The sequence below is a fragment of the Hyaloscypha bicolor genome, assembly GCF_002865645.1.
Source record: "Hyaloscypha bicolor E unplaced genomic scaffold K444scaffold_172, whole genome shotgun sequence".
In the NCBI taxonomy this organism is placed as follows: Eukaryota; Fungi; Ascomycota; class Leotiomycetes; order Helotiales; family Hyaloscyphaceae; genus Hyaloscypha; species Hyaloscypha bicolor.
This window is the reverse complement of record NW_020194674.1, coordinates 162,116-177,644: the sequence shown is the minus strand read 5'-3', so window position 1 is coordinate 177,644 and position 15,529 is coordinate 162,116. Positions and strand designations below refer to the sequence as shown.

General features: G+C 31.8%; 4 protein-coding genes across 4 annotated transcripts; 2 read left to right on the top strand and 2 right to left on the bottom strand.

Moving 5' to 3' along the window:
• Positions 1–96: 96 nt before the first annotated feature.
• Positions 97–924, top strand: K444DRAFT_668787 (uncharacterized protein; the record flags this gene model as incomplete). Its single annotated transcript, XM_024887451.1, has 2 exons — positions 97–252; positions 341–924. The coding sequence occupies 2 exons, from the start codon at positions 97–99 to the stop codon at positions 815–817; spliced, it is 633 nt and encodes a 210-aa protein (XP_024729464.1). The 3' UTR covers positions 818–924.
• A 1,151-nt stretch (positions 925–2,075) lies between these two features.
• K444DRAFT_619932 (uncharacterized protein) lies at positions 2,076–2,844 on the bottom strand. Its single transcript, XM_024881610.1, has one exon. It carries the CDS (start codon positions 2,458–2,460, stop codon positions 2,161–2,163), a length of 300 nt encoding a protein of 99 aa, XP_024729463.1. The 5' UTR covers positions 2,461–2,844; the 3' UTR covers positions 2,076–2,160.
• Positions 2,079–3,278, bottom strand: K444DRAFT_619931 (cysteine proteinase). The gene is made up of 2 exons (XM_024881609.1): positions 2,805–3,278; positions 2,079–2,743 (listed from the first exon to the last, which is right to left on the bottom strand). Exons 1-2 carry the CDS (start codon positions 3,173–3,175, stop codon positions 2,566–2,568), a joined length of 549 nt encoding a protein of 182 aa, XP_024729462.1. The 5' UTR covers positions 3,176–3,278; the 3' UTR covers positions 2,079–2,565.
• Positions 3,279–4,596: 1,318 nt separating this feature from the next.
• On the top strand, positions 4,597–4,980 carry K444DRAFT_636154 (uncharacterized protein; the record flags this gene model as incomplete). Its single annotated transcript, XM_024883960.1, has 1 exon — positions 4,597–4,980. One exon carries the CDS (start codon positions 4,597–4,599, stop codon positions 4,978–4,980), a length of 384 nt encoding a protein of 127 aa, XP_024729461.1.
• Between the last annotated feature and the right edge of the window lie 10,549 nt (positions 4,981–15,529).

Below are 15,529 nucleotides of genomic sequence, written 5' to 3'. Positions count from 1 at the left end.
CGAAATAGCTGCAAACTCACATACCACAATTACCAAAAAGCCAAGGTGGCTCAGGCTGTTCCGCGTTTCTTGAAATTACCTCAGAAATTATAGAATATGATCTGGGAATTCTCTATTGAACCCGATGCGCTAGAACCTCGAGTTGTCGAAGCCCGCTTTGCGCAAGACAAACGTTCGAATAAACACGATTTCGTCTCTGATATTCCACCGCTCCTACATACGTGCCGCAGTGCACGAAATTTCGCCTTCAAGGTAGGTCTCCCGTCAGTACTGCGCTGCCTTTTACAACTATCTAGGTATTGTATAGTTTGGAGAGATGTCTACTAACACAATGCATCAGGTAATCAAATTACTCTTTAGCAGAAAAAACGATACACACCCCATGTACTTCCATCCCGAAATCGACAGTCTTTTCCTCCGAGAGTACACCTTTGACGTCGGCTTCCACCAATCTCTCGCATTGCTACGAGGTTCGCCAGACAAAGACCAGATCCAACGGATCATGCTCAGCCCCAATCCCCTCATAGACAAATTCCAAATCGTCGACTTTCCGAACCTCAAGAGCACCGAACCTCGGAAGTGGGATGCTATGGACTACGAACAGATAAGCAAGTTCCCATTGTACTTTCGAATCAAATGGGACGGATTCAATGCGAAGGTTGGACGGACGCATTTCCTCAGTGCGATTGAGCTTATTTGCCATGGGGCGATGTGGACTTGTAATGGGCAGAGATTTCTTGGAACTGTGTCAAGAGAGGCTGTGTTCTTGGGAATCAGCTGGAAAAGGCCGGAGGAGGGCGAGATGGCAAGAGTCTGAAGTACGATTTTAAGGGTGCTATTTATGATAGGATTTCGGAGGAAAGTATTTGGTATGGCAAAACTCACAACACGAGAAGCAGGACGGCGCAGATGGATCGAAAAGACTAGGACATCATTTGCTGAGCTGTGGTGAAAGGGTTAGATACGTGATCTACCTTTTGTGGCTTGTTTGGGAGTGGACTGGACTGGACTGGAAGGGTAACCTACGGGTTGCGGGCGCACTAAGGGAGCTCGATCCATGGCTGACTTCCTTTAATTTCAACAATTTTATTCTTCATTTCTTTTGGATCTGAGTCATCGACACAAACAGCGAGCTCCGAGCAAAAGTGATTCAGTTCCCCCGCGGTCCGCGCCAAAGTTATTCGAGATTCGCAACTCTATACACCGGACCCACATCAACCTTTCAGTTGTCCCAACAGACGTCTCATTATTTCCCTGAACTTCCACAGGAGTTTCGGGATACGATCTGGGAGTTCACCACTTCTTTGCAGCCTCGAATCGTCGAAGCCCGTTTTGAAGAAAAATGTAGGGCACGCCATTTGTCAAAACATGTTCTTGTCGCCAAGATTCCTTCCATTCTCCATGTATGCCATGACTCTCGAGCCTCTGCTTTGAAGGCATTTTACTCTATAATCCCCTTAGCACACTGCATTGCCTAATTGACAGCAGGTCTATAAGTTATCTTTCGGGACAACGAGCGAAAGCCGTCCAACTCATTTCAACCCGGAAATTGACACCATTTTCCTTCGGGAGGTCAATGTCATGATGACTGGAAACCAAGTCAGGGACTTTATTGATCAGCCGCCCAACAAGCACGAAATTCAAAGGTTGATGATAAGGAATGAAACTGCTACCTAAGCATGTTACGCCTAGCCCAGACCATGGGAACTTGTTCCTTGCATATTTCAATAGCCATATCTGAAGGTCACCTTCGTCATGAGAATTGGTTCGGATCCAGTTGGTCCTTCAAATAGGCGGCCACATGGGACTTTCCGGTGCAGTGCCACAACCTGGATATTCAGCGACTACCCCTGGATTCACGCATTTCATCGACAAGAAAGAGTTCAAAAACCTTGAAGCGGGGTAATCGATCAAGGTTTCTAGGGGACTAGGTCTCCAAGAGTAAAAGTTCACACAATTTTACGCACTTCAGAATGTCACGGATCTAAAATGCTCGGGCACAACCGAAAGGAACGAAATTGGACTTCTATAGATTATAGAACATTTACAAGTGATAGAACTTGAGTAATCAACATCTGGTGAAATATTAATTATATTGCAAGGCAGTCTAGTCTATCGAAAAAGCAAGTCTAAATCTTCTAGCACTCTTCACTGGGGTCTCTAATTTTCTCCCAACAATTCCACATTTCTCCCCTTAATTCCATTAATCTCCTCCTCCGTCAATTCGATTTCAAAGTGCTTCCTAAGAGCATTCACCCTCTCCTCCTCATTCTTGCACGTCATAACCACTCTCGTCTTCCCCCCATCATTTCTCTTCACCTCCCCATTGACAAGCATGACCTTCCCTACAATTCCTTCTTCCTTCCCATCCCCAACCCTCCCCAACAAAAATCTAACAATCAACACAGTCCTGGTCTGAAAATTCGTCTCCCCCGTACTTTGACTCGTAAAAAAGCTCATGACTTCAAAATCTGCAGGCAAAAACTCGGCTTCAGGGAATGCATAGAAGGAGTTCCACTCCTTGTCTTTCTCATTGCGGTACTGATAGATCCAGAGTTTCTGACTCTAGTCCACCTGTTGAGGGATCGCGCTATGTAAGAGACGGATTTCTTGCGTTCCTAGGTTTTGGGTTACGTGTTCGGAGATGAGGGGAAGTGGTTTTGTGGCCCCGTCGCCCCCGAAACCGACATCTAGCATCCATTTTTCGCCTGAGGGGAGGGTGACGATGTTTACTATGTGGACCCTTTATACTTCTCAACTTCTTGTTTGATTTTCATTTTTGAGAATCGGAAGAAGCGACTCACCACCCAATATAATCCCCACCCGGAACACCTCCAACTCGCGGCCTGATCCTCACACCAGCTGTATAAACCGTAAAACCCAAAGCCCGGAGCACGTGATTAAAAAAGATGCTGTTTTCCATGCAATACCCTCCTCGTCCTCGCTTATCAGTCACGATTTTCTGGAAGAGGGTTTGTGGATGTAGGGAGACGGTGTGGTGGGTTGAGTAGTGTAGGAGGAGGTTCTCGTAGGGTACGCTGCTGATTTGGTGGATGTGCAGGGCTGTGAGATAGGCAGTGCCGAGAGGGGGGTTGGATGCGTTTTTGAAGCGAAGGGGGAGAGAGACGTGCTCTTCGTACTGCTCGATTTGAGCTGGGGAGTATGCTGAGGCCATTTTAGCTCGGTGTTCCTCGTCTCGAGCTGTGAAGGTGATTGACTGAGTCACTAGAAACTTGAGGTGTTTTTTGTGAAGAAAAGCTTATGTCTTGAAGTGAGATTGATGTTGATGAAGTGAGTCACTAAGCAGATGGTTCAAATCCGGTTACACTTGCCTGTTTATATTTGGCCGACGGGTAGGTGCAAACGGGTGATTTTTAGATTCTGTGGGGATGAACAAAGTGACAGGGGCCAAAAGGCGTTCATTGCCGAGCTTACATAAAATTCAGGGGTAGCGAATGGCCCCTTATTGAATTAAGGGGTAGCGACTACGCGTCTTTGAACTGAAAGCTTGGACCCTTATGTTACCTTGTTTATTCTTGAAGAAACGTGATTTGAGGTTACGGATATAAGTATTGATAAGCTCCTGCTTTAGAAGGCTGTGATATAGCGAGTGGGCCTACTCAGCATTGCCCAAAACTGAGCTTGCTGATAAGCACCCAATGTGCAACTGGAGCTCTGGGTGTGAGAGGAGGTACAGATAAATGTGAACTATGGGAAAAAAGAATTGAAAAATTTGGGGGCCACCGAATGGATCACGTGGTATAAAGTCACAAGTCAAATTTTCACAGTACAACTTTGGGTCAACGACATGTCCGGAGGCAGAAAGTATTTACTTGCATCGTAAGATACTGTAAGACACTGATTTAGCAAGGGGAATTATCCATCTTTGTCTTACTGAAAGGAGCAGAGCTATGATCGAGAAACCCGAACGTTTGCTGCGTGAGTGAGTTGCCAAGGGATGATGTTTCGATGAAACGAGAGGTTTAGAATGATTCCAAAAATAATTTGAAGCTCTTGATAAGGCTGCGTTCTGATTCCAACGATTTTCAACAGTGACGAGGTGGCTTCGTGTGCAGTGACATCGTCGAACGTGGCGTCTTGTAGTCAGCGCCGGATACTTCGGGACGGGCTTGGTCGGAGACCTCTCGGCATTTAATACCCTAGCGTTTTCAGGGTCGCTTGGCTTCTGGAACGTGAAGAACGGCAAATCGAATGATGGAATAATCCTTCTGGAATGATTTTCATGTCTTCTTGCAGTAGTGTTGCAGATTTTGCGCAAGTTGGTCCGAAAAGAGTTTAAACATCGACCAATTGCGCAGCACAATACTTGTTTGTGAAAATTTAACGCGTGTCTCGAGCCCTTTTTCCTGACTCCATACACCAGATATGGCTAATCTTTTTGTTTGCGAAGCCCACACAGGTGAGTTATTTTCTTCGAAACGACTATGACGAATCAGAAGGGTAAATGCTTCCTTTTCGAGGGTTCATATGTATATTTCACTTCCCCTTTGCAGGGAAGCAAGCAGACAGATATAACATCCCAATCCAGCTTTCAATCGCGCCCACAGTTTGTTAATCTCTCGTTTCCTTGCAACAATGGCACAACTTCAAGCGTACTCCATCGCCGAACTCACCCGTTGCAAACTCCTCCACGAAGCCTCAGTTAAAAGCCGAGATCTTCGCAGACTCGTTGGCCACACCAACATGTACGACAGATTACTCGATGTTATGAACGCAGAAGAAATACGAGAAAGAGAAAAGCCACCGCCCAAGTCTTTCAAAACTCATCCTGATAACCGACGTGTCAAATGCTCCGAACGTCCTTCTCCGAGCCGCATAGATGATCACGAATTGGGGGCTGCAGTAAAAGAGACAGAGTCTTTCGGATATTCCGTTCATCGTGAAAGTGGTTCACTCGAGTCCCAGAATGGGTATGGTGTTGAGGTGGCAGAGGTAGAGATACTGGATGATGATGATTGAAAGCGCACGACGGCTGGACGAGCACAACATGTTATCGAATAGATATTACACGAAGTTGAGGCCATGACTGTAATCCGAACCTCATGTGCTCTACTACCAAGGAGTAGTGCTAGGGATTGGAGGCTTGTCTTGGGGCGGATGCAAAACTTTCCGTTGGTGGAGGTTACGGGAGACAACGACGCCTCCCGGCTGTAAAGTTCAGAGCTTCGGACCAAACATTCAATCTATGAAGAGGTGGAATCGAACATATGGATATAATTCTAGCTGCAGGTAGTTGACAACGTCTGACACTCGATCAATGATACCTCGAGTTCCTGCTCTCTCCTCTTCCGACTGCTTCCCAACCCCCATATTCCATCCATCTGACAGTTGTGTCTGGTACAGTTACATTATTAAACCTTAGTTTCTCCATCATATGCCCTTTACGCCACCGTACCCTTTTCATTCTCTTGATTTTCCTCATTTACCACAATCATCTCAGAAAGGTAATCCCTCCAATCGCTCTCCGCTAATATTTCAGTTCTCGCCTCTGGGTATTCGACCTTCTTCGCATAACCAAAGCCAAGAATCTCTTTGTATCTTCAAATAGGTCCAGCAAAATTACACAACACGATAAGCCCAATAGAACAGCAACTACCAAAGCACCAAATTCCAAAAATCCACTCAGAAGCAATCTGTCCGTCTTTGTCCTCCTTGCTGAGGTGCGTGAACGGGAATTGGAAGAGGAGAGCTATAGGAAGCCATGGCAAGCGCGAGAGGAGCAAAATTGTCTCAAAGGCGACAAGGACAGAGCGTTCGAAATCGAGAAAGACTCGATCCTCCTCATTTTGACTTAGGCCCTGTTTCGCACGGCCGCACGGTTTCATTTACTAGTATTCGTTTACTAGTATTTGGATATTACGAATACTAGTATTTGTATGCTAGCAACCGCTTTAATTTAAGTATTTCGCAAAATCTGAATACTCAGTAATTGTAATTACGGAGGTTACGGGGAGTCATCTCCGCTAGGCCCTTCAGCCTCGATTTTCAGCCCCTTTAATTTCACACTCCTTAGTGAGACTCTTGATCTAAAAAGCTTCTTCTTTACTAATAATAATTCGATACCGTTCTAATAATGGTAGGGATACGCAGAGGCGGCAAGCCGAAAGTACTAATTGTCAAAACACCATACTTTACTATAAGTTGGACAGATAAACTGGAGACTGCTCTTATTGATATTATACGATATTATATTAATAGAGGGAAGCTTATAGATAATGTCTTCAAAAAACAAGATTATACGGCAATTATAATAGAACTTCAGCCAATATATGTCTCCCTTGGAATCGGTCCTGCTATAAATATTATTTCCGGTATACAGATTAAAGGGTATATTAATTGGGTAAGTATACCTTTTCCAGATTCTCCTTAATATTTACTAATAATTAATAGTTCTAGTTTAAGAAGAAATACAAGCTGTGGTTTATACTTAAGTCTTTAACTGGTTTTGGATAGAAAGAAGAGATATATTTAATATGGGCCGAAGAGGAATATTGGAATGATTTTTTATAAGACCCTAAAAACAAGACCGATTATATATGGTTCAGGAATTATACTTGCTACTAGATACCTGCTATCGAAGAGCTTTTAGGCCCCCGATTAGCTACCGGTAATTATACTTATACCGCTTAATCTGCGAGAATTATAGTAGAGGAAGCCGCAAAATCGAACCCGAATAGACGACTATTTATTCCTCTTACGGATACCGAAAATATAACTATTAAAGATTTCCTTAATCAAGATAGTAATATCCAAAGGCATCTCTTTCCAAATAGTATACTCTTTCCAGGAGACGGAGATTACGACCCTGCAGATAACTCGTTTAGTAATCTTTATACTTCTTCTATATCTGCTCTAATACCAAAACCATTATTTTTATTAATACCTATATTAAATTAACTCTATTAAGCTAGTACTCTTAAGTATTCCCGCCTATAAGGACAAGAGAAGAATAAGAGAGTAAAGGTCTCTATAGATACTAGTCTTTCGGGAGCAACTATATAGATTACGGATATAATAGGAGAGATACTTACTTGGAAGAAAGAAGAATTTAATATAGAATGCCCTGAATATTAATATATAATAGATATTATCTATATGACTTATTAAGACTTGGTAAATAAACTTCTAATTAGGGTATAAATAGCTCTTCCAGGCTTTATTAAAGCAGCTATTCCTCGTATACTTGGAAGCTCTAAAACCTATTATACTATATATATCCTTAATACTTAAGCTAGTTCCGCAAGACGCTTTTTTATTAAGAAAATATTAAAGAACTACTAGAGATAGCTTATTCTAGTTAATAAAAGGGAAGATAAGAGCAGGAAGGCTTAGAAAGAAAGTAATTAATATAGAAATTATACTATACTAAAGGATCTAATAGAAGCTTTTAATACTAGGGCATATAATGGCAATAATTATAATGGTTTAGCTATAGGCAGTATCTCTAAGAATCGGGTCCTAAAGAGAATTAGGAGACTTGGTAATATTTTTTTTTTTGGTTATATCCTTTTTTATAGTCTTTATAGATAGTAATAAGAATGTTTTCCCTTAATTAGATTCTTTTAGTAATATATAGTTATATAGTAATTTAGGAGTTTAGTTAAATATTTCCTATCTTTTACCTAATATAAGCTATATAAACTATAAAAAAGTAAATATAAGAATTTCTTTAGAACTACTAATTCAAATAGCCTAATTCTTGGTATATTTAAATATATTTCATCTATTCTTTCTATTTCTATAATTATTAATAAGACTTATAATTAGTTATTAAATTAAAAATCCCAACTTAATATAGACTATTTCTAAAGCCCTGAAAATCAGAGGTTCTAGTATATAGGAGCCTAAACCGAGTTTAAATAAGGTTTGAATAATGTTCTCTAATTGGTATAGGAGCCCCTATAGGTACTATATCGCTTTCGTAAATTGATAATACTATATTAAAAGCTTAGAAAATTAGCTCGTATTATAATTTAATTTTGAGACCTCTTTTTAGAACCAGGATTTCTCAATAACTACTACTATAACTATAGCCTATATTATACCAAAAGATGCCCCCGAAGTAGAACTATAAGAATATAAAAAGAAATCTAATATGAATTTTTTTCTAGCTAAAAGTAGGTTTTTAGCTTATAAAAAATATAAGGGCTCTTAATATAATACTAAATTAAAATCTAAACTAAAGTCCTATATATTTAAGAAGTAGCCCAAATAAAAGTCCTATATAAGGACAATAATTAGCTATAATATATAAAAATCCCATATAGTAATAGTAATAAAGTTTTCAAATATTCTTCTAGATATAATAATTCTATATTACCCTATAGCTAATAGTAATATTAACTGCTTTATACTCTATAATAGGCTTGCTACTACTTAAACATTTCTTAAATAATCTAATTACAGAAAGTATCCATTCCTTAATATATAATTAGTAGTATTTCCTCCTTATTAGCCTCTTTTGGCTTATTAATCTCGTCTAGCCTATCCTCAAATATATTATCCTCTATAATACTATACTAACGAATATAATTATATAAAGTATAAATAGTAAATATAATACATATTTAGGTTAATAAATCATATTCTATATCTGTTTTTAGAAAAGGAAACCAATACTTTAGAATACCAAAAATATACTTAACCTTATTCCTTAATATCGAGTACTATATATTAAAGAGCTCTTAATATATCTCAGGAACCTCTCTAGTAATAATAACTTTATATAGATAGTATCTTATTCTTCTAAAAGGAGTTAAAATAGTTCTAGTATTAATATATCCTGTATTACTAAGATAAAATCTACTATTAGAAATACGAAAACCTCCTCTTATAATAGTATCCTGTAATATCCTCTAATTATTTGCAGAGCCCTCCTATCCAGGATATATAAAAGAGAATTACAGATCAAATATATATATAACAAGTATATTATATAAGAGATAACTATAATAATTCCTAAAAGGGGCTTATACTTCTAGCTCTAGATATATATTAATATAGGTACCATTAAAAGCACTAATATAATTATTAAAATAAGGCAAGAATCGAGGATCTTATATAATTCGAGGATATACTTCTATAGTTAGATCAGGCTATTTTACTATGTATTTAAATAGTAAATTCAGGGCTATAAATACCTTATAGAAGACTCTATTAATATTAGAAATTTAATAATAAAATAATACTATAATAATAAATACCTGGATACTATTGCCCCTGATTTTGAGAACTCCTCCTATATATTCCGGTTTAATACTGGCTGGCTAATAATATATATAAAAATATATACCTTCTCTTTAATAGAAATATACCTTAATAAGTATAATATAGTTTTCTCTTAATAGAATATAATTAATTCCCTGAAAGTTGTAATTGGCATGTATAATTACTCTTGGTATTAGTATAAGTATATATAATTAAAGAGGTTTAGCATCTTATAGTAACCTTTCTATAGAGAGGTTCTCATTAGAATCTTATTATAGTATATCGTTTTCTAGTAGTCGGCATTATTAAGTATAATTTGGATTGCAATTAGCTCGAATTCAATATTGAATTCGGCCCAGAATTAATTATTTAAGAGAATTAATGGCATAATTATTTAATTAATTATAATAGTATACTCAGGCGATCGAAAGTTAGGGTATAAATAGTAGTTAGTGGTAAATGGAGGCCTAAGGCCTAGCTTTCAAACTCAGTATCCATAGAACCACCTACTATAGGTGGTTCTATAGATACTGAGATTAGTATGGGAGCGATTACTGGTATTTGAATTCCAGCAACTATTACTGGTAAATAAAAATTACAGAAATACTTATTTTCCTAATAAACAAATACTGGTATTTGAATACTGACAAATACCAGCATTCGCGGGTTGCGAAACAGGGCCTTAATAGTACGTGAGTCGAGTATTACCAGCAGCGATGACAAAGAAAGAATGTGGAGGCAAGAGGCGATGAAATTGGCGGTACAACCCAAAATAAAATCGCTCCAGCGGCCGTAGAGTATGGCGAAGAGATAAGCCGAAGTTAAAGCATCTACTAAAGGTGATGATCTAAGGCAATATCTCTAAGAGTATAAGGCAGAGCCTCTAATTTAAAGGTAATGTAACGATTTGGGAAGCAAACACTTAGTTTACGTTCTAGATTGAAAGCTCAACCGTTCTGGATATGCGAGTTTATGCAGTTTATATTTGTTTCCTAAAAGGATATTTTATGATTATCAATAATAAAAGAAGGAGGGGATATTTTCTTATTGCCACATGAACTAGTATAGCTAAGAAAGAAGTATTGCCTTATATTACGATTCAGCTTTCGACCTGGTTAGCTGACATGGTTACCCGACTAGTATTACCCATATCCCGTTACTTATATCGCATATCCCGTTGCCCATATCTCGTTGCCTCCTAGATTACATGACTATGCGCGTGACGCGACCGTATTACTAAAAGAAATATGCTTGAAATATACTAGAGATATTTAGAATACTAAGGCCCTTATAAGCTAGCATATTATAAGATATATATACTTTCTTATACTTTCTTATATTCTTGTTTTCTCTTTTTTAGCTTTAAATCGTTTTTATAAGAAACCTTTTATCTTGCTTTTCAAGCCTTAAATATTATATTTATAATAGTATTTAAAGCTTATTTCCTTTAATTTTATAAAGGATTTTGTAATGGGTCGAGACCCGATCTATATGCTTGGCTGGAAGCCTGTACCAGGTCACATAACAGAGGCCAGAGCCTTTATTATATAATGCGCCTCCTTGGGTTAACGGAGCAACCACGCTTTACTCAGAGAGCTCGAATACCTTAAAGAATACGGTTTCGCTCTCTCCATTTTTCTTCTTCTTTTATTATCAGAGAATTCTATTTAGTTAATTAAACTACTAGTTTTCTTTATATAAAGGCTTGGTCTATAATAGATTTTAAATAAACCAATTTAGAATTATTAGAAATAAAAGTATTACTAAAATAATAAAACTTTAGAAATACAAGTAATAAGCTCTATAAAAAGTAAAAAGTTTTAAAAGTTTTAAAGAAATTAAATATTTAAATTTTTATAACTATATATTAATAATATATTAGAAGTTTCTTCAAAATCCTAAAAATTAAAGAATTTTATATAAAAGCTATTCTTTAATTAAGTTCTAAAGCTTTTAAAGCTTTTATTAGTTTAAATTATTTTATTAACGGCTTTTCTTAAATTAAATACCTTATTAGTATTTCTAAAACTTTATAAATAAATTTATTATTACCGAAAATTTATATAAATAAACTAAAAAGCTTAATTTCTTATTTAAAAACATTAATATAATTATTACTAGTTATTAAAAGATTTTCTGGAAAACTTTTATATATAAAAATAATAATAAAAATACTAAAAGCTTTTTTAATAATATTAATTTTCATAATATTAAATATTATATAATTATAATAAATCGGTTTATAATAATTTTAGCTACTTTTATTTCTATTATTTCTATTATTTCTATTATTTTACTTTATAAAATTTCTTTTTAAAATCTCTCGAATTATTTTATTTTTATTTTTATTTTAAATTTCTAATAATTTATATTTCTTTTAAAAATAGTAAAGTTACTAAGCTTTTAAATCTAATTATTTTTACTAATTATTATATTATTTTTTAATAACTAGCGAATTTAAATTAAAAACAAGTTATAAAATAATATTAATTTATATTTTTTAAAGAATTTTAAAATTATTTATTTCTAGTAAACTTATAAATAATACTTTTATTTCTATTATTTTATTACTAAATTCCGTTTTATATTCTAATATACTTTATATATATTTTTTATTTTTTATAATAAGCTTTAAATATATTTTAGTTAAATATTTTAAATATTTTATTTTTTTTCTTATAATTATTTATAAAAAACAAAATTAGTTTTTAAAATATTAAATATAAACTAAATAAAAAGCTTTTATTAAAGCTTTAGAAATTAATATATATATATATATTATAATAATTCTTTTATTAATATTATTTATTTTATTTAATATTTTATTATTAATAATTAATAAAGCTATATATAAGAAAATTAAGAAATATAAAAAATAATAACTAATTTAATTAAATATTATAATTATTATAATATATAGTATTAGTAGAAATTGAACTAGAACTAGATAAATATATAAAATTAAAATCGGGAAATAGAAATTAAAATTATATACTATAGCTTTATTTAAACTAATTATTATAGATATAGTATTTAGGATTTAAAAAATAAAATAGAAGATTTCTTATAAAAATAATTTAAAGCTAAAAAAAGAAAAACTAGAATATAAAAGACTATAAGGAAATATATATATTCTATAGTATACTAGTCCCGAAAGGGCTTAGCCTTTTAAATATTTCTAGTATATTTCAAATATACTTCCCTAATAAAGCAGCTATATTATATATATTTAGAAAATATCTAATATCTAGCCAGATATCTCAAATATTAGATATCTAGAAATTATAATATTATTTCTTTTTTTATTAGAATAAGCTTATTTCTGAGCTTTATAAAAGCTATTAATTTATCTAATTTTATATTATTTTTCTTTCTAAAATAAACCAGTATTTTAAATATAAATATTATATATAAAAAAACAAATACTTTTAATATATAACTTAGAAGAATTTATTATTATTTCTATATAATTTTAGATAAGTATTATTTTTTATATAATCTAGCTAGTATTATAGGTTTTATAAAGGTTTTAGTATATTATTATTATTATTATTATAAAAGCTTTATAAAATCAGGAAGCTATTATTTAGTACTAAAGCTAGATATTATACTAGATTCTTATTTTAACTAACTTATTAAATTCTATACTTTAGCTTATTTCTTACTAGTTTAATTATAATAACCTATTTAATATCATATTTTTATTTATTATCTTCTAGTATTAATAAAAGTAGTTCCGGATTTATTTAATCTAGTAAAGAATTCTAGAAGTTCTTTTATAGCTTTTTTATATAGAAAACTAGATATATCTTTATAGTTTCTAATAGCTTTAGGAAAAACAAATAATTATACTATTCTAAAATCTCAAATAAATTCTTTATTTAAATTCTTAGCTTCTAGTTCAAATAATTAGATTTCTAATACTTTATAATAACTTATATTTTATTCCCGACTTTGAAATTAATTAAATAATAATATTTATTAGTTTATATTATATATTATTCCTATATTTATTTTATATAATTAATTTACTAATACTTTAGCTTTATTTTTATTTAGTTTCTCTTTAAATAAGCTAGCTTTAATAAAGAAGTTCTAGTTTAGAAAAATATAAAACTTATAGCCTTTTTTAATTATAAATAAAAACTAGCTAATAATTTTATATTAAAAAAACTTACTAATAATTAATTATAATAACCTATTTATTATAATTATTCTAATAATAATTAATATATAAATATAATTTTTAATTAAACTACTTATTAATAATTACTATTTATTTAGAAGTAATTAGTTATTAAGAGCTTGAGTTTTATACTAATTCTTATATAGAATTTGCTTTAAAAATCAAATATAAATTAGAATTCCTAATCTAATATAATTATATTTTATATCGGAATTATAATTAAATACTTAGATAAATAATTCACGAATATAATAACTATATTATAGCCTAATTTTTTTTAAATAGCTTTTAAAATTTAGAGTAATATATTACTAGAAATAATTAGAAACTAGAAAGAAATAAAATAAATCAGGCTTTTTATTTCTAGATATATATAATTTCCTATAAATATAATAATTACTATAATATTAATTAATATTCTTATTTATAAATAGCTAGTAGTATTATTTCTTTAATAGCTAATAAAACTTTATATATCTAGAATATTATAAGAGGGAAACTATAATAAGACAAAAACCCATATAAAGTATACTAGAGTATAAAACGTAACTTAATAATAAAATAATAAATCAAAAGCGTAAATAGTAAAGTATAAATAGTATATAGTATATAAAAGCTCAATTAATTAAATACTCATAAGGGATTATTCTCTAGAACTACAGAAAAACCAGCTTTCTTATATGATTTCCGTAAGTCACGTGCAAAAGGCCGCAGCCTTTGCCATGTGACCAAAACCTCAAAACCGCCAAAACAATATGATTTTTGGAAGGTACGGCCTGCCGTACCACAATATCTAGAAAGAAATTTATTATATATTTTATAAATTAAAGTAATTTATAAAAGCAATTCGGGAATTATTTTATTTTTTATAATATAAAAGAAGGCCGTTTTATAATATCTAGATATTATTTTTAGTTTAAGCTATTATATATAGCTTTTTTAAATCCGGTACTATATAATTATTTTATAGAATTTTATTTATAAGTTATAAGCTACTATATTTAGTAAGAGCTTCTAATAATACTTTTATAAAAGTAATTATAATAGAGTTTACTAATATAATAGAATTTTTTCTCTCTTATTCTATAGCTACCCTTATATATCCTACTTTCTAGATATACTAGTACTAGTTTAAGGAATTATATAAAACTTCCGTCTATATATATAATTAGCCTTTCTAATATATTAACTTTCGGGGCCCCTTATTTTTGACTATTTATATTATTTCGTTACTAGTACTAAAAGTCTTAAAATTATTACTTCTACTTATTTAGCTTCTTATTCTCTTTACTTCTATTTATATATCTAATGCCTATATATAGCCCGAAATCCATATAATAATTAAATTCCCATTATACTAGTAAAGCTTCTAAGAAAATACTTTTTTCTAGGGAAATTATATTTCTAATAGAAATATATTTTCCCGGAAAGTCTTTAATATATATTTGGTTTTTAAAACCAAATTCCGAATTAAATAAACCAATTTTATAGAATATTACTACGAGTTATAAGTTATAAATAATCTCTAAATTAATCTTATTTCTAGAGAAAAGTACTTGAATTTATAGCTTTTCTTTAATTTAATTCTAAATATTTATTTTATTTTATTTTTATAATAAAGTATTTATTTACTTATTTAATTTTCTAGAATAATATATAAGCTTAAAATAATAATAAGATAAAAGCTTAGTTTATTTAGCTTATTAAAAAAAAGAGCTTTTTAGTAATTATAAGATATTTTAAGATATAATAATTAAAAGAAATCTTAAAAGAAATATTTTAAAAGTTCTCTAGTTTAATTTTCTATTTTTTTAATATTTATATTATAATAAATATTTCTTTATTATATATATTATAATTAAGCTTTATTAAAAATATAGTTTTAGAAAAATAAGTTATAGAATACTAAAGGCCTATTTCTGAATTTTATTAAGAAAGTAAATTAAGAATTATTTTTTAGATATAATTATTTTTATTATTATAAATAAATCTAAATTATAATATTATAATACTAGAATAGAAATTATAGTTTCTTTTAGGTAATTAAAAGTCTTTTAATATTATTTAGATTATTTAAAAGAAATATATTTTTTTATAAATAAAATAAAAGATCTA